The 20,515-nt window shown below is 38.4% G+C and overlaps 1 protein-coding gene across 3 annotated transcripts in view; it reads left to right on the forward strand.

Moving 5' to 3' along the window:
• LOC128497067 (transducin-like enhancer protein 4) overlaps positions 1-20,515 on the forward strand; it is a 62,981-nt gene that overhangs the window by 32,791 nt on the left and 9,675 nt on the right. For all 3 annotated transcript variants that reach the window (XM_053466948.1, XM_053466954.1, XM_053466963.1), the window contains 8 exons: positions 15,028-15,147; positions 15,843-15,896; positions 16,056-16,208; positions 16,842-16,971; positions 17,454-17,644; positions 17,933-18,009; positions 18,538-18,787; positions 19,685-19,932. In XM_053466948.1, coding sequence (XP_053322923.1) covers positions 15,028-15,147; positions 15,843-15,896; positions 16,056-16,208; positions 16,842-16,971; positions 17,454-17,644; positions 17,933-18,009; positions 18,538-18,787; positions 19,685-19,932 — 1,223 coding nt within the window. The remainder of the gene's footprint in view (positions 1-15,027; positions 15,148-15,842; positions 15,897-16,055; positions 16,209-16,841; positions 16,972-17,453; positions 17,645-17,932; positions 18,010-18,537; positions 18,788-19,684; positions 19,933-20,515) is intronic.

Raw genomic sequence — 20,515 nt, forward strand, 5'->3', positions numbered from 1 at the left:
TAGTAGCTAAAAGACACGCTAGCTGTTGTGAAATTCCAACTCCATGCTTGTTGAAGATCGCTGGTTTTCATGTGAACACCATGTGCTGCAATCCCTTATATATTTAAAACATTTAACAATGGTTGGCAAAGAGCAGTGGTGAAGATGGTAATGCCCGTCTCCATGATAAGCATGCTTTATTAAAGCACACTGTCTGTACGTTTTCTTTTAAAGTACTTCATGACATTGCTGGGAGTATCTTGAGAATCAGTGACCTAGCACATAAAACATAATATGTCACAGAGCTCAGTTTTGTTTAAAAGTAAGTCGGATTGAACCGTATGACAGACGATCTTAGTGAAAGGATGCAACATTGTAGGACTTTATAATTGGTTGCAAAACTCAACAAACCTTTTACCAAGAACCCAAAAACAGATGTGGCCTACATCCATTGTGCTTCTCGGTCCTTAACTATGGTCCATTGGGAGGGCTTATTGCCACTTGTTCTTCAGTGAATGCTGAATACAATATGGATTGCTTTTCAGAGTGGGCATAATATAAACAGGTCTTAGTCTTTGTTTTACCCTAACTTTAGAGGGTGCTATTACTAAAATGACTTGTGAACCAAGAAAAGGCTGAATACACAATCACTGGAAAACTTCTAGTAGTTCCTAGCATGATATGGTTAGATGCTATTGTGCGTTTATGAAATTATCTCCATCCTTCCAAACAGGGCATGTAAGGTTGGTTCGCAAAATGCAATGGTGGCAAACCCCGGATCTCGAGGGCCAAAGCTAGGCCATAATTTTTAGGTTATTCCAGCTTTAGCACACGCAGCTCAGTCAAACTGGTATTTAATCACGTGTGTTCGAAGTGTTTGACACCTCCGTTTTAGAGACGCATCAGATGCAGTTACTAGGTCTTTAACTAATAGGGCAATTTTTGCAAGTTGTTTTGACTGGAATATGAATAACTTGTGTTGTACTGAATACCAGGCCAGGATCGCAAGTACATAAAAGAATAATGATTCTCTAGATCCTGCCTTATTTTCCGTATGTTTTATTTGTATGTATATTGGCCCCAATACAGAAAGAAAAGGGTGGTAAAAAAGTAGTAAGGGAGTTCTTTGAAGCAAATCTAATATTGAGAGGACTTGTTCCATTTCAGTCTGCTCCTTCTTATGACCTAAAGGACCCCCTTTGGTCTTGTAGTCAGAAGTACATACTATTGGAAGCCGTGAAAACTGACAGATTTGCCGCTATATGCTATTTAAGCTGTTGAGTTAGGCTCTGTCAACATCTGAGGCTCACTGCCAGCTCTACAAGGTGAAATAGTTTGCCAATTTCATTAAATGTTTTGCAGCAATGCCCAGAGTAGCAGTTAGCTGCTTGTTCTATTGATCCACACTCCCTTAAGTGGCTCCTTGTTAAGATGGTTCTCTAATTGTTTGTGTGTGTGAGTATGTATATATATATAAATATATATATATAGATATATACATGCATTCTTTTAATATACGATTGTCTGTTGTGTGGCACAGAAACTTAAAATGACTTGTCTTACGAGCTTAAACTTGCTTCTTGCCAGCATCTGGAAGCCTCTTTGTTCTTCTCAGAAATAATTTATTCACCCTTGGTTTTACTCCTAAACATTTAACAGGTAATGAACGTGGTATAAATTTCCTCCTTTTAATTTTCCCCTTCCCCTCTGCTCCTAATGTGCAAACAGCTTTGGTACTCTAAATAATAAGTAATTTTTGGCCATCTGTCAAAAGGAGATTTCAATACAAATTTAAATTAATGGTGCCTGAAATTTTTTTTATGGCTTCGCTAAAAGCCTCTAATGTGCAGAAAATTCAGGATCTGCTGCTAGTAATTAGTGTAGCATGTAATGAGTGTTATACAGGCCCCCGTGTAGCATTTTGATATGGTAGCAAAATCTTGATTTATACAAGGCATTGGGCAGGTTTAATTGTCAGCGGCACTTGAATATATATTAGTTGACAATGTTGATTATTAAATAGGGCAGGGTTTTTTTTTTTTTTAGGAGTGCTTGTAAAATGCATTTAAACTCCCCAAATGATTCATGTTAATAAGACGCATTACTCATCAACACAAATGGGGCATAGACTGAGAGCGGAGTTTAAAAACCACTCACCTGTAATTCATTGCGTTTTCTTACATCCTGAAATTAATTGCTTTTATTTATTTATCCTTTCCAATTCTCAGCGTGCCTTCCCTAGTGAATGCATTTGTAATAAGGTCACAAGTTCTGGCTTGCGTCTGGAACAGGGAAGGGATCATTCTGTGTACATTCATCCCTGATGATCTTTGTTTTCTCGCCTTCCCCTCCCAATATGCCCATGTCAAGCAAAACTCATCTTGTTCAACATGATTTCCATGGAAGTCTGTAAAGATAAGTCCGATTTACAGTTGGTTGCTGGAAATATACAGTGCTTCAAATCTGGGGCTACAATAAATGGCTTGAGTGGACCGTTTCAACAACTACTCTCAGCTGAGCTCGCCTTTTTGAGCATATTTATTGCTTGGAGCATCTTCCAATTTCCTTTAAGGGATCTCCAACTGAAATTTTTAATATGCCCTGGCAGTACCCCGCCACCTACCTAAAGCTTCTTAGAACGGAGCATCCTCATGTCCACTGGGATATGATTTGTTTGGATACATGGTGCTGGGTTAAGACTATGGAGGCTATGCCGGCAGGGCATAGATGTTTTTAGCGTGAATGGGTTAGTTACAAAAGAGATCTGTTGTCCTCAAACCTGCCGGTTGATCAGCAGTGCCCAGTCAAATAACAATAAACATAAAGGTGTAAGCGCACATGCCCCAATACACAACCTTAGAGTAAATCTGTATATATACTTGCATAAAATGTGGTTTAGACCTCTCTTTTAACCCTGTAAATTGAGACACAGAGAGATCATAGTGTAACCTATAAATGCAGTAATGATTGTAATGGGGTATAGAATAGACTCACATGGGATAGAGCCGTGAACAGGCTCTATATAAACAGCTCTGGGTGCCCACTTGGGGTGTAAACCAAAGGATGCCTTCCTTCTGAACCCACTCCAGGTAGTAAAAGGATCCACACAGTTCTTTTCCTTCTGGATTCTTTTATTATTAAAATAAGGAAAACTAGGTATAAAAACCTATATTGCCCCAAATATAAAAAGTATATTTAAAAACACAATGCGTGCCCAGGCAAGCCTAATAGTCTAAGGAATAATATGCGACTTCTTAGATTATGTTAAAGTCAACTGATTAGGTCTCCCTTAGCTGTTTGTATACAAGCCTTTCCGAGCATGAGACAACTGGCTAGTGGTCCCCAATGGTTAGAGAAATTTTACTCTTTAAAAAGCTTTACTGGATACAAATCACTTGAAGATAAACGTAATGTTTTTCCCTGATATCTCACCAAGATGTATTTTTGAAAATGGTTAAACTTGAGTTGCAGATTGCTTTGGGTTCCCTGAAGAAAGGCACGCAGGGAAAGCAATGTTGTGATTTTGCTAAAGCTGTGGAGGTTCCATTTGGGAAATCTTGATTGCTACAGTTCTTCTAGAAACATCAGTATATTTACATTTTAACCTTTTGTTTACTTATGAAATACACGGAGAGAAGGTTTAATTTGAACAAGTTCCCAGCTCAGGCTTTTTCTACTGAGAATATACTGTTTGCTTTCAACAGTTAGATATTTTGGACAGCCCTATCAAAAGAATAATTAGGATTTTTTTTCTTTATTCTTGTGATGCAGTAATTTGTTAGGTATTTAACTGATATCTGCCTCTGGGCATGTAAATCGTGTGGGATGTGGCAGGTGCCGTAGCTACAAAGAATGTGTTGTAATTGTTTGTGGAGGAGATGAATAAATATCTTTGGGGCACTTTTGGTTAGATGGAGAACTTGGAGTATATTCATGTCATCAGGCAAGGCAACATATTTTTTGTTATTGTTTAGTCCAATTGTAGTAACCAATATAGACGAGCACTAGTGTATATTACTAAGCTTTCCATCAAATTTCTGATTATTTATTAAATAAAGTCCATTGTTTGGTTATGGATGGACCAATTCTGGTGTACAGTAAAAGAATGTGGTGCAGTCACCATAGCAACATTTAGAATTTTTTCTTCTGACCGCTTTGGTTTGAATTAGAATTTGTTTCATACATAATGACGTGCTATATACCTCACTGTTATTTAAAATACAGGACTGGTCAAGCGTTTCCTGCAGCAGAAGCTCAATTAAGGGTAGACCTCCATAATGAATTGTAACGTCAAAAAGTTGATGCCACAGCTTTCCCGCAAACTCTCCAGAAAAATATATGTTTTTAGATTGGTATCAATTGTACATGTTTTCACTAGCTCTTCTATACATAAAACAAGGCAAAATATAGATTCAGTGTTTGTACAGGCAATCGAGAACTGGTGTAGGTAAATGTGTACAGACCACTAGAAAATGATGCTGTTTACACTTGTGGTTTCCTGACAGCCTGCTCTTTCTTTCTTCTTTTTAAATCGTTTGCCTTTTCTTTTTGTTTTTTTTTCTCTGGGTGCTTTTGAATCTCATTTGAATTGCTAGGTAAATTGTCATGGTTATGCAAAGACTCTCATTGTTCGGAGCAGTTTGTTTTCTGTTTGATAAGAACACAAGCCGAGTAACAAAGAAGTGTGAAAGCTTAATCTGTTTGAACTGCGCTAACCGCATTGTTCTCCATAAAAAGGTAGACCGTTCCCATCTCTTGCTAGCCCCCTTCTTGTAATACAGGGGCTTATTCGCTTAAGCCTTAGTTGGTGTGACTGTGACCACATTTTGGATGAGCTGCCTGGGCCAATATGGTGGGGGCTCAACTGTGGTCCCACAAGAGACAACATGGGAAAATCAAATCTATTCGGCTACAAATTAATTTACTAAGCATTGTGAACTGAATACTTGAGCAGCTCCAACTCTTTCTGTAGTGTTTAGTAACTTGGTACCTTAAATAAACCAATCTTCATTTGTACTACCTGGGGATCAATAAATTTGTCTGAGAGCAAATTTCGGTTTTGTTTTCCAATCAGAGATGTATTTTCTCCCTCTCCATTTTGGTTTTCTTTTTTTTTCGTCCTCAAGACACTTGGCCTGCAGAGCAGCCACGAAAACAAAATTGGAAAATGTTAATGTGTGACAGAGAAGCGGTAGAAAATGAAGTCACCATGGTAACCCATCTACTTTTGTAGATGCTTTGCTAAGATATAGCTGAACTAGAAGCAGATGTCTGTTTTGAGTATTTTGCCTTCTTCAATGTAAACAAATAACTTGTAGGCAGGTGTTAGAAATAATATGGAAATCCTATTAAGAGGCAACGGGTTCCTGTCAGCCTGGAAGCCTCTTCCACAAAAGCAATTGTTGTCAGAACAAGCGGTCGGCAGAATCATTTCCCACCGTTTTTTTTTTCTTTTGAAAATGGCTTCTTCTGCATCCTCTTCCTGGAGGTCTGACTAAAAGATCTTCTACCTGTTACTGTCATCTCTGAGCCTCCACTACAATGCTTGAAGCATCTCTCAATATCAAAGTGAGAAGAAAAATGATGTTTAAGGATTAGCTAGTGTGGTTTATTTTTAATAGTGTATTATTTAACTCTTTTAGGGTGACTAGGTTGAGGAATGTGTTGGCATATAAAACATTAACCATAGAGTAAGAGAGTTCAGAAAACGGCTACCAAAATGGTGAATGGTTTGGAGAACAGATTAAGGGAGATCAATATCTATAGCTCGGAGGAATGAAGAGAGAGGGTAGATGTGACGGAAACATTTAAATACTTAAAAGGGAGGTTATTTCAAAGAAGGAAAAATGTTAGCGTAATGTTAGGTTGTAATCTAAAACTAGAGGGTCACTGTTACATGTAATATAAGGAAAATTTATATTACAGAGAGGGTGGTAGATAAATGGAACAGCCTCCCAACAGAAGTGGTAGAGGCTTATACAGTAAGGGACTTGCATGGGGTAGGCATATGGCTATCCGAAATCAAACAAGAGACCAAGGACTGATTAGGTCTTAGGTCTTTATATCCGGAAATACGGGCAGCCAGATGGGCCAATTGGTTCTTACCAGCAGTGAACTGGTAACCGCTATAACTGCTTTGGGGCGAGGGTCATGTTAACGTCTAATTAAAAAGGCATCTTTCGTCATCCTTGATATGTGGGTATTCTGAAGTAGGCGTTTATGTGTTAGTGTATATGTGGCTATGTTCCAAAGCACTTTGGGACTTCTATGTGGAAACGTGCCTATAAGGACACATTTAAATTGATACAGTGTGTGAGTTGTGTATGTGTCAGAGCAGGAGAAAGATAACGAAAGGCTCATTATGGCACATCAGTGTTTCACTGCCTACAGCCCATGAGAATGACTTTGTAAAGCTAATACATACACTGGTGGTCTTCAGTTACCCTAGCAACAGACCATAGGGTACAAGGTATGTGAAATATATGAACATCTGTGATTTTTTTTTATTTATTTTTTTTATTATTTTTTTTTCCCCCTGTCTTGCTCACATTTCAATTTCTTGGCACTGATTGGGCCGCTCTGGCTTGTGTCTGTGACATTGCGTGAGCGGGGATAAGCTGAAGGGCTCCCCTGGGTCCTGCCCTAAGTGGTTGGCAGAATGGAAAGTGAAGTGAGATTTATCCAGGCAGTGCTTTCAGTGGTTGAGGGATTTGGCCTGACAATACTCTCGGTGGGATGTTACTTGCTTTCTGCTACACAGAGACATGAATAAAAAATGATCTGGTAAATCTAGGAATTATTGGGCTTATTGGTGTGCCTCTGGATGAATAATCGAGGAGGAAAATGGATGTGATTGCGAATGTGCAGGCCACATTTTTATGGTCATTAGCCTGTGTTTATGTGGTTCCCACTGGATCTTTTTAGATGTGTCAGGCTAATTGAACTGCAACCCAAACCAGAAACTCCACTAACATCACCAGGCGTAGCGCATGCTTATGAGTTCCACTACCAGAAACAACTGGTGTAATTTGCAGCGTCTGGGACGTGCTGGGTAATCTATCTGGGAATTGTTTACAAAACTAGGCTAAAGACACAAGACTGCCATGTTCTTTCTTTAACACACACACAGCTTGCAGCAGTCTACCAAATTATTTGTAGATCTCCCCCAATTATACTTCTACATCGAAGAGCTGTTCGCTACGTTTGCATTGGAGAGGAGTATGTGATGGCAATGGAGGTTATGTGTTAAAAAAAAAAAAATGTTTTAAAAGCGGATTTATCACTATAGCAACTGAGGGTGATCCTGATTTAAACCAGAAATGACATTCAATTATAAGCCCCACGATTCTGATTTGCAGAAGGGAATATACCGCTACATACAGTAGGGCATCATGTTTTGTATTTCAGCATTAGGCTGCCATTTTTAAAAGGTGCCATATGGGGTCATTACAGGAGAGGCACAAGGATTAAACTGGAGACAGATACATTTTTATGTGGGCTACGATTTAATTCTCATGATGTACAGTTACTGAAATTCAAACTGTGTTTTCCCTGTTATATTTAAGATGGGGCACGCAATCCAAAGCAATTCATAACGGCCAAGATCATCAAAATGTCACCCACCTACAGCCTGCTAAATGTTTGTCGAGGGTACTATGAGTTGTAGATGACATCTACAGACGTAATTGTTGGCTACCCTTGAATTAGTTCACCGATAGATAAAATGCGTGTACAAATTAAGTTTCCTGTTAAATTTTCTGTGTAGCCATAATAATGTAGTAATAATTATTTCTAATAAATGCACAATAGTTTAGCAGGAGGCCTGTGGTCTTTTATATCCGAGCCCTGCATGCGCAGCAATCCCAATCTTCAGTAGTAAACATCTAATCATGTGTTAGAAATATGTGAAGTTACAGGATCCACCACTTTAATCTGTACAAAGGCCAGGGAATATTGCTACACTTTGAGAGTACTGCCCTATCATGTTTGTACACACGCCGCCGCTCAGGAAGCTTGATATAAATCTGTTTTCAGAAACGTGATCGATTGAGCAACCTGAAACCCTCCAGTACTACATTACAACTCTGCAGTCCCCATCACCTAGGTCTTGCTATGAGGATTAGGGGAAGAAGTCTGCATGCTGCCAGAAATCAAAATACTTATAAATTCCCACCACAGCACAACTACATATACAAAAATATATACCGCTCTACCATAACCCTACCGTAGGCAAACACACATGACTCATATTGTCCTATTGACCTTCTGAAACAGGAACAGGTCTATCAGTGTGGGTTTGACTAACAGCGAAACAGATGTTTCACATTGCGTTGGATACCACGTGACCGTTTGTGATACTTCTATTTAGTTAAACTGATTATACGGCTCCTCTTGGACAAAGATCTGTAGTGATTCCAGTGCTTAAACAGATACGCAGTTTATTTCTCCATAACTATATACCCTTATTTCAGTAATCCATTGGACTGTTATCCGCAGGCCAGAAGGCTATATGGTGGATAGATGGATTTCCAAGTACTGAATTTTATGAGGGCTATAGCTCTTCCCTAAGCTAACGGCGTTCACCACACTGATTTGTCAAGTCTGTGAACAGGTTTTTGGCCTTTTGCTTATCTCCTCGCCCCGTTTATCCTTGTCAGTGAAGAGTTTGAGCAGGCAGTGAGCGGCTGGAATCTGTGTGACCCGTTCACACTTGGACAAGTCATGTTCTTAGTGGGCTGTTTGCTTTTTATTCTTGTTGAAGCTGTTGACAAAAGCTTTAGGTACAAATGGGAACGAGCTTGAAATAGTCCTGTGCCAGAAAAGCCTGGCGATTAGTGCCCTACTTGGAGTTCCCAACTCTTGGAAACAAAACAAGTTGAGGGAAAGGCCAGCTTGTCATCACCATGTTTCTTTATCTTGTGCCTCTGGTTTGAGCACAGACGGTGATGAATTGAACTGCCCAGTAGGGCTGTGCTTAATATAGGAAGTATAATTAATCATTTTACTGCCTCCCAGCTGCCAGGGTAATTGAGACATAAAAATACCTCCGCCAAAGTAGAATGTAAACTAAATAGCGTATGTTATCTATGAATCGATATTTCCTGTATTGCTTCAATGCTTGTTTTTCCTGGTAGGCGTCAGACTTATTCCTGTTTTAGAATTTCCTCAAAGATATTTGTGTACCATATATATATATATATGTGTGAATACTTATGTTGCTTTTTATGGTGGGAAAACATAGAGGTTGTTGGTGATGTAATGGAAATTAAATGCAATTCTATACCATGAAATAGTAGAAGTAGTAGAATTAGAAGTCATTTACTGGAACATAATGTTTAAACGTAAATTAAATTGTTTTCATTCAATAAATTCAGACTCTGGCTTTCCTTTTGGAGCCAAAAATAAACAAAACAAGTTTCAAATAGCTTTATTGTCTGGTCATTAATGGCCCACAATTCCTATGAAATACCAACCCCTGCAAAACAACATATGATGATACACTTGGAGTTCTCATGAGGTCCTTTGCGTCGCACAATACAGCCAAAAATAGAGGAGATGTCTCCGTAGGGAAGGTGAGGGATGGTATTTAGTGAACACAGGTTCATTTGTTAACTGTAAACAGGTAAAATACACATCAATTGTTTTGTTGGTGCAGGAGTATCAGGTAGGGGTGCAGAGCCATGATTCGAGGGGAATGAAGGCTTCATTAAAAGAATCATGACACCAGCCTTGTACCTAAAGTACTAGGTGTGTGTGTCATCAATTTAAGACAAAATGGATATATCTGGTTGAAACTGGTTGTCAGGACAGACCGAGGTGATTGGCATGTTTTACTCATACGGGGGACACTTTGACCCCCTCCTGCAGAATCCGAAGGGTTAAGCCTCTCGCTTTTCCAGTATTTATAGATCATGTGCTGCAGTTCCCGGTTTGACACAGCTCAGCTCATTTGTTGTTATACTGAGCCCGAGGTAATAGAAGCAAAGCTGCGTCTTTAATTTCACTAAAATACTCGCGCATATCTCATTATAGCCACCACAAAGCTCTTGACAGAGAGGCTCATAGGAGCAGTGTCAGTTTAGTGTGTCGCCACGGGGAAACCGAGTGTGTCCTGACATGTCTGGATAACATGGCAGTGGTGCTCATTGTAATGTGATAGGCTTAGCTTTGTTCATGTTTTCTGAGTGTCCTTTTGACACCGCTAATGACTGAATATAAAACGATACCATATTGACAAGCTTGGTCTACTCCCAGAGTAAATTGCAGAAGTTATTTGAGACGCTTGAATAACTCTTCGCCGTGAACCCCCCCTTACGTTTAATTGCCGGTATGAAAATGTGTATTTGGTAGGCTGCACTGGGATAAAGTGTAGATTACAGACACACGGTTTTCTAATAAACCCATCCTCCCAGCCAACACTTCTGTAAAGTGGATGTTCCTGAATTACAACCCTTCAGTTTCGCCACCCACATTCCTATTATAGAAAGGCTGAAGCATTTAGGCAGTGTTAGAAGCTGCTAGTTAAAGGATGATTTGATCTCTATTCTGCAGGATGTATGAGAGACAGGTTCTTAATGCAAGCGGGCCATGGGAGTGCTTTTTTTTTTTTATTTTATTGTCTTTCTATCTCGCTTATGGACAGGGAAGAAAACAGCCCTAGTTCAGTGTGGCCATTAGCGTTCAGGAATTAAGAAAGTTTGAATAAATTTGAGTTTATAGCAGTTTTTTGTTAAATTATTTTTATAATTTATATTTTATAGTTATCATAGTTCATTTCTTATGCCAAGCATAGAGGAAAATATTCTTTATCAATTTGGTCTCACTCCATTCAGAGCTTGTACTTTTTTTTTTTATTAGTTAAACTTCAGCTCTGGGAAGTTGACACCAAGAACTAATACTAAATATATATATATAGATAGATAGATAGATAGATAGATAGATAGATAGATAGATAGATAGATAGATAGATAGATAGATATATTTGTACAAGGATTATCTGGACGAATCAACAGCAATCAGCAACTTTACAATAGGTTACTGACACCATAAAAGAGAAGAAGAATAATGGGTCCCGAAAAATTACTGGGTTTCCCTATAGTATAAACATTAGGATTAGGGTTTTTAATATAAATATATATATATTTTTTGTAACAATAGTGGAAAGCGGCAGAGCAGCTTCAATATGCTTTGATAGTAGAAGTCGACACACAAGCGAGTGTCATCGTCTGCCTCCGCCTGTCCTCACCCTGGTGTGGAGCGTATAGTGTTTGGCTCCCCCTGGTGTGCAGGAACCTTGTGGCGCAGGTAGCTTTGGCAAGTTGTAAGAAAAAAAAATAAAAAAAAGGTTCTTAACCTACAGTTAAATATAGTTGACATGTTTACCTACCGTAAAATATTAAATGTGTATTGTAACAGCAGTTTATGGGTTTCCTTGACTTATGACTGCTTCTTTGTCAGATGTTTGCTTTTTAACTTAGTGCTTGCGCTGTATGGCGATTCTTATCTCCTATCGCATTAACCTCCGGAATATGACCCATTTTGTTTTGTGAGCTCTGCAGATCCGTGGTATTTTGAGGTTCCTTTGTATGCCTTTCTCAATCCTTCTGCAAATTCATTTTATTCTCTGTTACCTGTATGTATGGTTTTCTTCTATTTCGTGGAGAAAAGCCATTTGTTAATACAATGTGCTATGCATATCAATTTGGCTCCTACTATGATTATGTTGTCTCCAAGCCACTCGTTTTTTTTTTTTTTATTCCTTTACGCAATAACATTTTGAGCTTGTGAACTCAACGTTCTCTCTGCAAGCTTGTCCCCTGGCTCTTTTTCAATATTATATAATTTAATACTCATTTAGCCGTTTCCCTAGTTGTATGGGTGCCTGTTCCCCATAACTGCTTACCGAATAACACTTTTTTTTCTCTCCTACTTTGGCATACAATCTCGGCATACCATCGCATACTCCACCTAAATATAACATTGTACTGTTGTGGCATTTTTCCCAGTTATTATAGACCTGTCATCTTAAAAGCAAATAAAAAAATATTTAATAATACTCTGCCACCTAATATGCAAATGTTGATGAATTTAATACATTTAATGGAACTTATTGTTATGTATGACACTTTCCTAACCATGAAATTATATCTCCCTGTGTCCTGCATCAGTAATTACATGTAATTTAAATTAAAAAAAAAAAGAGCAAAAATCAGGGAGATTGCATGTTTCATTCCAGGAGCCAGGTAGTAGGTAGACTTTACATCTGGTTCCTAACTTTTTGTTGCCTTTTCATATTAATCTCCGAGCCTTTTCTGGTTCCTAAATAAATAATAAAAGCTGGCTCCCTGATTTGTGTGTCTGGCTCATAACTTCTATACAACTTTTTCTATCCCTAGGATAGAGTCCTAAGGCTTGACACAGTTATCATGTAATCTATTTTACATGTTCTATTGATTAGTGGAAATATGTGTGTTGCCAACACAAAATTGCCAGTTCAGATTGCTTGCAAAAGTACAGCTCATATAGAATCTGTGCAGTCAGTTTCAGATATATTTGGCAGTGATGTAATAAAGTTGGCACAGCCTACATGGTTAACTTACAACGAACCCTGTACATCCTTAAAAGCCATAGTGCTGGAATATGATGTCATCGCACTGCGCTTAGCAGAAGGATCGCAGTGCAGAGGGGGTGGCTGATGGCGCTGTCCTGGCTAATATGTCACTAGTCCTCGGTACACCAGATATAGAAAGCCTGCAACAATATTGTGGGGGGCAGTACTTGACTTAAATTTAGTTTTTAAACAGGTGATTTGAAAGTTGTTTTTTATTTTATTTATAAATTTAAACATGGTGTCTAGCAACCGGTCTTTTAAAATATTTAACAAGTGTATTAATAATTGTTAAAGTATATGGTTGAATGCTGATCATTCTTTAGTAAGAACCACATTCCGCCCAGGCAGAGTGTTTCAGGACTGTTCCATGTTCAGTGGGCCATTGGAACAGCCATGCACTCGTGTACTTAATGGAGTACAGCATATATTGTTTTACAAATTGCAAATGGTCATTTCAGCGTGTTCTTTTATCAAGCTAAATGGAGCAGTTAGTTCCACAGGATCTTCAGTGGAGCGATTTGACATCTCTTTTAAGTCCATTATGAACAATGCTCCCCACTGACTTATACTGGCAATACAGCACTTCATTAGATTTCAGAAATCTTGACTAGTTCTTGACACAGTTTCCAGAGAAAATAAATGAGAACTCAATAACTCCCGGGATACTATGCGTTAATATCATGGTACGGATTATATGGATTTATATGAACATGCCAAATAGAAATCCACTAATTATTTTCCCAAGGATATCAGAAAATTAATCAAATTACAAAGATGCACGGCAGGCACTTAATTCTCTTTCTCTTTTTTTTTTTTTCCTTTTTTTTTTTTTACTTGTATTTTCAATATGGTGCAGATAGATTACTGGTATATGAGAGAAAAAGGATGTAGACTTCTTCTCCCTCAAAATAATAATTATTTAGTCAAACCGCTTATAAAGTAGATGATACGTATGAAAAAGTCAGTCATACGGAAAAGGAGTGAAACTGAACTTATAATCAGCGTTGTATCTAAAACTCATATAGTAAGCGAAAAGAAGGGGGAACATGTGAGCGATCCAAATAAGAAAGACAGAAATGTTAATAACGTGCAGTATGCAAGGGTTGATGGAAGCTACATCTTAGAGCAGCCAGCTGGAGCGGTCTATTGGTTGCCATAGAGACTGCACCACATTTACCACTTTACACTTCAACACATCTAGAAGATGTTATTAATCAGTGTACGCGTGGTTGAGTTTCAGATTTCCACGTATTTTTTTTCCAAGCTACAACGCAAAAAGCTTTTCTTCAGAAGACAAGTGAGGCAGTGTTACTTTAAGGAGACACAGAGATCATTTTGTGGCAGCCTGAAAATGAGGCTTTAGTAAAGAGAAGTTAAGTCCAGGGTGCTTCCTAGAATCTTGACCAAGAAAGGAACAGGCCCTCTGGTTTTCGATATAAGTAGAGCAGAAGTCCCCAAGTTCACAGATCAAGAGGTTCGTTTGCACAGCCTAGATATTTTAGAGAAATAATGTTGTATTCAGGCCATCTATACATAACATACTTCTCCTTAACCTTTGCCCCTCTGAGTAGCAGCCTAATTTATATAGCCCCTGATGGCCATCATGCTTACTGGTAACAGATATTAACTTCTCCCTTGTTGGTTAGCAAGTCGGACATAGGCAAGGTCCAGTATCCAAGCTGCCAACGACCGGTGTCTCCAATGACTAAAGTTGAGCAAGCTGATGTATATTAATAACATAAACACAAAGTACTGGTCCAAATTTTTACACATATTTAATAATATTGCCTCTAGCAAAGAGCAGAGGACTTTATATGTGCTGGTCAGAAACACATGAAACATGTGCCCTGAAACATAGCCAATGTTGTCATCCAAATGCCATTCAATTACTTGTGATAGAAATATGTTAGACGGTTGAATCCAGTCACCACATGTGCAAAGCACTACAATCCTGTTCTCAAGATTGGCGTGATTATTCCACCTCATTGAGTTATTTATCCTCTCTTGTTTAGCTGCTGTCTGCCATTGGTTGACTTGATTGGTTCAGATAGATTGTAGGCATAGAGGACGGAAGGTTAAGATAAAGTAATCATTATGCTGGTCATAATACCGTTTTGGTGCCGATCCTAAGATCTGTAATATTTAATAGTCCTTTTGTTTTAAACCAAATATCTCCAAGCTATAGGCAGTAAGTGAACTCTTTTTGGCGCCGAAAAATTCAAAAATTCAAAAAAAATATCTGAATTAGGGTTTTGGATCAAAAGCAGGATGGATAGGTAGAAGGGTTGAACTTGGTGGACTGATTTTTTTCAACCTAAATTGCTAACTGACTAAACATCTCTGAATTAGAAGCTTATGAAGATATTGTACACGCTAAACAATTCTTCGTATGAAACCAGGTTACAGGATGTCTTAGTATGTCACATGTCATATTTCAGAGTTCTTCTGTATCACCATCGGCAAGCTTCAGAACTTCAGAAAAACACAGGAATTCAACCGATTATTCCTCAGAGAGCAAAAAGCAGAAGACTGAAGAAAAAGACATTGCTGCCCGTTATGTGAGTACAGAAGGATTGCATTTTGATGTAAATCCATATGGCTTGTAACCATTGCTGTACTCCATATGGCTTTGGATGGTTTTGAGTCTTAAAGTATAGCATTAAAATATCTGAAGCTTCAGAACATTTAGCTGCAGTACGTACAACTAATCTCAAACACACATTAGTTTTAGCCATTGTTTTATTTTGTTGTTCAGTTTGAATGTGACCAACGAGCACATATTTTATCTTTGACAAACAAATATGTTTAAAGGAGCGTAAAAGTATGCAAATATTTCCTTAGGGAGTATTTGGAAAAACCGAACCTGGCCAGGCACTTTTGTTTCGGGAGTAGTTAGGAGATTTCGTGCAATATGTCTGTTTATTTTGGGTTTGTATATGTTGCGCTAGAACATTACCTTAAATTACAATGTGAGCTGTCATTTAATATCTATGTTGTAGATTAACATTTTGTTTTTGTGTGTGGTTTCTAGGGTCAAAATACAGTCTTGAAATAAGTAGTTATGTTCACTTACTACATTAATTAGAACTAAAATATAGGTTTCTAGTCTGTGTCCACAAACACTTTTTTCAACACAGCATGTCATGAACAGACTCTGTATAATAAACGTCCTTGGTATTCTTTGTTTCATGTCCTGAACTGGTTACTATTTCTGCATTGTCATTTCATGAGGAGTATTTTATTTTCCATGCAGGACAGTGATGGTGAAAAAAGTGATGATAACCTGGTGGTGGATGTTTCCAATGAGGTGTGTGTTCTGCTGTTTTTCTAATATTTGCTCTCGCTTGAACTCTCTTACTATGTGCTCACGTTGTAGAAGTACTACTGAATGTATTGGCACATAACTAACAGGGTTGCTAGTAGTTTCTTGATTTTTAATTGTATTTATTTGTTTTTTTGTTTTAAGGATCCTTCTTCACCTAGAGGAAGCCCACCACATTCTCCAAGGGAGAACGGTTTAGATAAAGCCAGACTCTTAAAGAAAGATGCTCCTATTAGCCCTGCCTCTATTGCATCCTCAAGCAGTACTCCTTCTTCAAAGTCCAAAGAACTTAGCCTTGTAAGATTTTTAATAAAATCCTTACATGTTACAATGTTTTATTATATCCCATGTGAGAAGATAACATGATTTGCATGAAATGCAACATATATTTCTGTACTTTGTTACTCTTAAGGTTTGCGAACATCACATTGGTTAAAATATCACTGAATAGCATAGTACTTCTGCGAGATAATATTTTGGGTAAGCTCCTCTACTTTAGTGACCTCAGAACTCTAGATTGCTTGACAGGTTTTGATGCCAATTACCCCCCCCCCCGCCTTGTATACTATACAGGTGTGTTTCCATTCATGCTCCTAGTTCGTCTTGCTGTACACTCCTGTGTTATGAATAGGTACTTGAAAGATATGATTCAAAACCGCATATGTTATGACTTGTCCATTAGGGTTGTTGACTTTAGCAGGGTGAGTGTTTGAGGTTTGCTGTAGAGTAAACCGTAAAGTCAATAAACTGTTTACTTTTGGGTGGATTTGAATCATTTAGCATGTTGTATCTTTTGATTTAGCCAAGGATCATTTTCTTGTCGGTAACTGGCTGATGTAACTCCTGCACATTTTATTATCCAAAAGTATTTGTAGCAAAAATAAAAGATTATTTTTTATTTTTTTTTATTATTTCTTCATGGTCTCAAAGAATGAGAAGTCTACTACTCCTGTTTCAAAGTCTAATACACCCACTCCACGAACTGATGCCCCCACACCTGGCAGCAACTCAACCGGATTACGGCCTGTGCCCGGCAAACCACCAGGAGTCGACCCATTAAGTAAGTTGCAGTTTGATTGTAGATATTGTTACGTTGGCAGCAGAACCAGAGCCGCACTTAACAATTTTTAGAGGGTAATAAAAAGACTAAGGAAAGCCACAGACGGGCAAACATTGCTTATATCAGACAGCCACTATTCTATTGTTCTGTGATAGATATTACATAAAAAAGCCAGTGTACTAAACCTCCAGATTATTATATAGATATAATAATGACATCTATTTTATTGAGTTTCAACTTTTACTTATATATTCTTTAGAATAACTGCGTGCATATGCTAAACTTTGTTGAATCCCTTGTACTGTTTACCTGTACTTCTTCTTCGGGAAGTCTCTGGCAGATATCTACTACCCTTCACAAAGCTTCTATAATATCACCCATTTTCATTTCCTCCTGCAGGCTTTCCCCTTTGGCAATTTTTACTTTAGCATTGTGTAGTCCTGTATAATCTACAGTCCGTATTCTTTTGTTTGTTCAAGCAGCAGGTCTTAGGACACCTATGGCAGTTCCTTGCCCTTACCCTACTCCTTTTGGAATTGTGCCACATGCTGGAATGAATGGAGAGCTGACTAGTCCAGGAGCAGCTTACGCCAGTCTTCACAATATCTCCCCACAAATGAGTGCGGCAGCAGCCGCTGCCGCCGCCGCTGCTGCTTATGGAAGATCCCCAGTGGTAAGCGTTGGAACTATGATTTTCTTTTTTTAACATGGAATGTGCTTGGTGCATTGTCTACATTATGTAGCTTAATATATATATATAAAATGTTAAATATTAACATTTTTGCTCCACATATATGGCATGTTAGTGTCAGCCCCTAAAAAAACTGCAGTAAAACCGCTCTCTTTACTTTTGTTTTACATTTTAGACGCACTAGATTCTCCTGGCATTAGAGGATTTTTCTGTCTCTTAGTAAAAATTTCTTAATGGAGACAAATGTTTGCGTTTACTTATATCCTTCAGGTTGGTTTTGACCCACACCATCATATGCGTGTTCCGGGTATGCCTCCGAATCTAACAGGAATACCAGGGGGCAAGCCGTGAGTATTTTTATTTTTAGTAAATTGAGATTGAGATGGAAATGCAAAGCTCTATTTATTTCACTACCTGCACCCCGTTTTATGTCCTCACATGCTGTCTGCCTGAGAGTTGAAAAGTGGTCGTAATTAAAGTGGGATGCACAATGTTGTTGTTTTTTTTGGGTTTTTTTTACATTATGGTATTACTATTATACTCAACTCATGTTGAAATACACTAGGAGACACAAACAGGTAGCTCTCCAACTGTTGTTAGACTGCAAATACCATATGCCTCACCTGCCTTATTGCTTTGTGCACATTGCTTGGGTTCAGCAGCAGCCAATGAGCTACATTTTTGTGATATACCATAATTATTCACTTTTAGCATGTTATTTCTTACATTGGGTTTGCGCTCTTAGACATAGCTCAAGCTGGTGGAGGTGCACCAAAAAAAACAGAGAGCTGCTCTTTTAAATCCTATGTTGTAGTTAAATAAAATGATCGCTCTTGGACCTACAGTCCAATAATTCTATTTATTTTTTGTTTCAGTGCATATTCATTCCATGTGAGTGCTGATGGTCAAATGCAGCCGGTCCCGTTCCCTCCTGATGCTCTGATTGGTCCAGGGATCCCTCGGCACGCGCGGCAGATAAACACTCTAAATCATGGTGAAGTTGTGTGCGCGGTTACCATCAGTAACCCCACGAGGCACGTGTACACTGGCGGTAAAGGATGCGTCAAAGTCTGGGATATTAGCCACCCTGGCAACAAAAGCCCCGTCTCTCAGCTGGACTGCTTGGTAAATAAACTTAACACACATTTATATACATAATATACACTGTTTTATATCCATCACCAAGTTTTGTTTTACTCTCAAAGCCCGCTCTCCACCACTCTTGCCACATCCTATTAAATTAGTAAAGCTACTTTCTGGCGTTGCAAAATGTGACCTTTGCGTCATATAGTTGGTCAAAACCATTCTGATGGGCGCTAACTAATAAGAGTGCACTACAAATTATTCGGTTATCGAAACATATTTAAGATATATATCAAACCTTTTGTTTTTTGCAATCAATTTCAAGGGAGTATAATTTTAGTATAATTTAACATAAGTTATGTTTTATTAATACAGAATTTCTATTCTCTAAAGGCTTTTTTTCCAGTAAAAGGACAGTGGGAAAATATTACACATGAATTTGAGATTGTGTTTCTGCAATTACTCTATTGACATTTACATTGAACGATGTATCATTTAGACTAAGTTGTAGAGTTCAGCTCTGAAAAGTTTTGGTTGGCATTACGGCTTCGCATTTTGATGCTAATTAAGATGAATTATCTCACAACAGTAAATTTTCTAGATCAAGTTTAAATACTTGCCTAATGTCATGTAATTTTCTGGCATTAATCTACTTTATCATTGTCATAACTACAAATGGCTCATTAAAATCAAGAGGGAATGCTGTGCTTTTTGGAGATTTCCACTGTTACGTTTAACTCATAACCAGTGAAATTTCGAGCAGCAGCTAGATATACCCCAATGGATTAGATACAAACTACCGAGACAGCTAACCTTGTCGGAGAGCCTAATCAGCACAGTAAGCTCATGAGAACTCCCGATTGATGAAAGGCTCCAGAACTGTTGGCCTCGTAGCTTCCACTTGCTGATTTCATGTCTTGATGACTTTTGTCTCTGCAGAACAGAGATAACTACATCCGTTCCTGCAGATTGCTCCCTGATGGGCGCACACTTATCGTCGGAGGAGAAGCCAGCACCTTATCCATTTGGGACCTGGCAGCTCCTACCCCACGGATAAAAGCAGAGCTGACATCATCTGCTCCTGCCTGCTATGCCCTGGCTATCAGCCCCGATTCCAAGGTCTGCTTCTCCTGTTGTAGTGATGGAAACATTGCAGTGTGGGATTTACACAACCAGACTCTCGTAAGGTAGGAGAAAACGTTTTTTGTTGGCTTAAAGCAGAACAGTGAGATGTGGTACTTGTAATATTCTAGGAGCAACTTTTATGCCTGTTTAAGTTCAAATAGTAAAAATTAATAGGAAATTGTTGCTAGTAGGAGTATTCAATAACAGAAGTTCCGTGATAGGAATATATAGCACTTGCTTAGAAATGTGTGGAGGGACTCTTAAGTAATCTATTGTACACTATGTTGTTCAATGCATGTATCATTATCATGCTTATGGGTGCCAGATAAGAAGCCCTTGGAATACTCCCTGTAATCCATAACACAAATATGTTGCAATGGCATTGTGTTTATCTGATGCCACTAAAGCTTTTTGCTATTGATCAAATGTTTAAGAAAGAGAAAAAAATGACCTTTTGGTGACGTGTAGATAGTTGTGGCTTTTAAAGGACGACATAACATTCCAAGCAGGAGTTCTCTTTGCTCGAAACTTATTTTGATGCAACACACCCTGGCTTCTAAGTTTCAAGTGTTACAATATATATACCGTGCCTCGTAATGAATATTCTTTAAATACACTGCATAAATATTATTTGGATCTTTTAGT

This window comes from Spea bombifrons, chromosome 1, assembly GCF_027358695.1.
Source record: "Spea bombifrons isolate aSpeBom1 chromosome 1, aSpeBom1.2.pri, whole genome shotgun sequence".
NCBI classification, from domain to species: Eukaryota; Metazoa; Chordata; class Amphibia; order Anura; family Pelobatidae; genus Spea; species Spea bombifrons.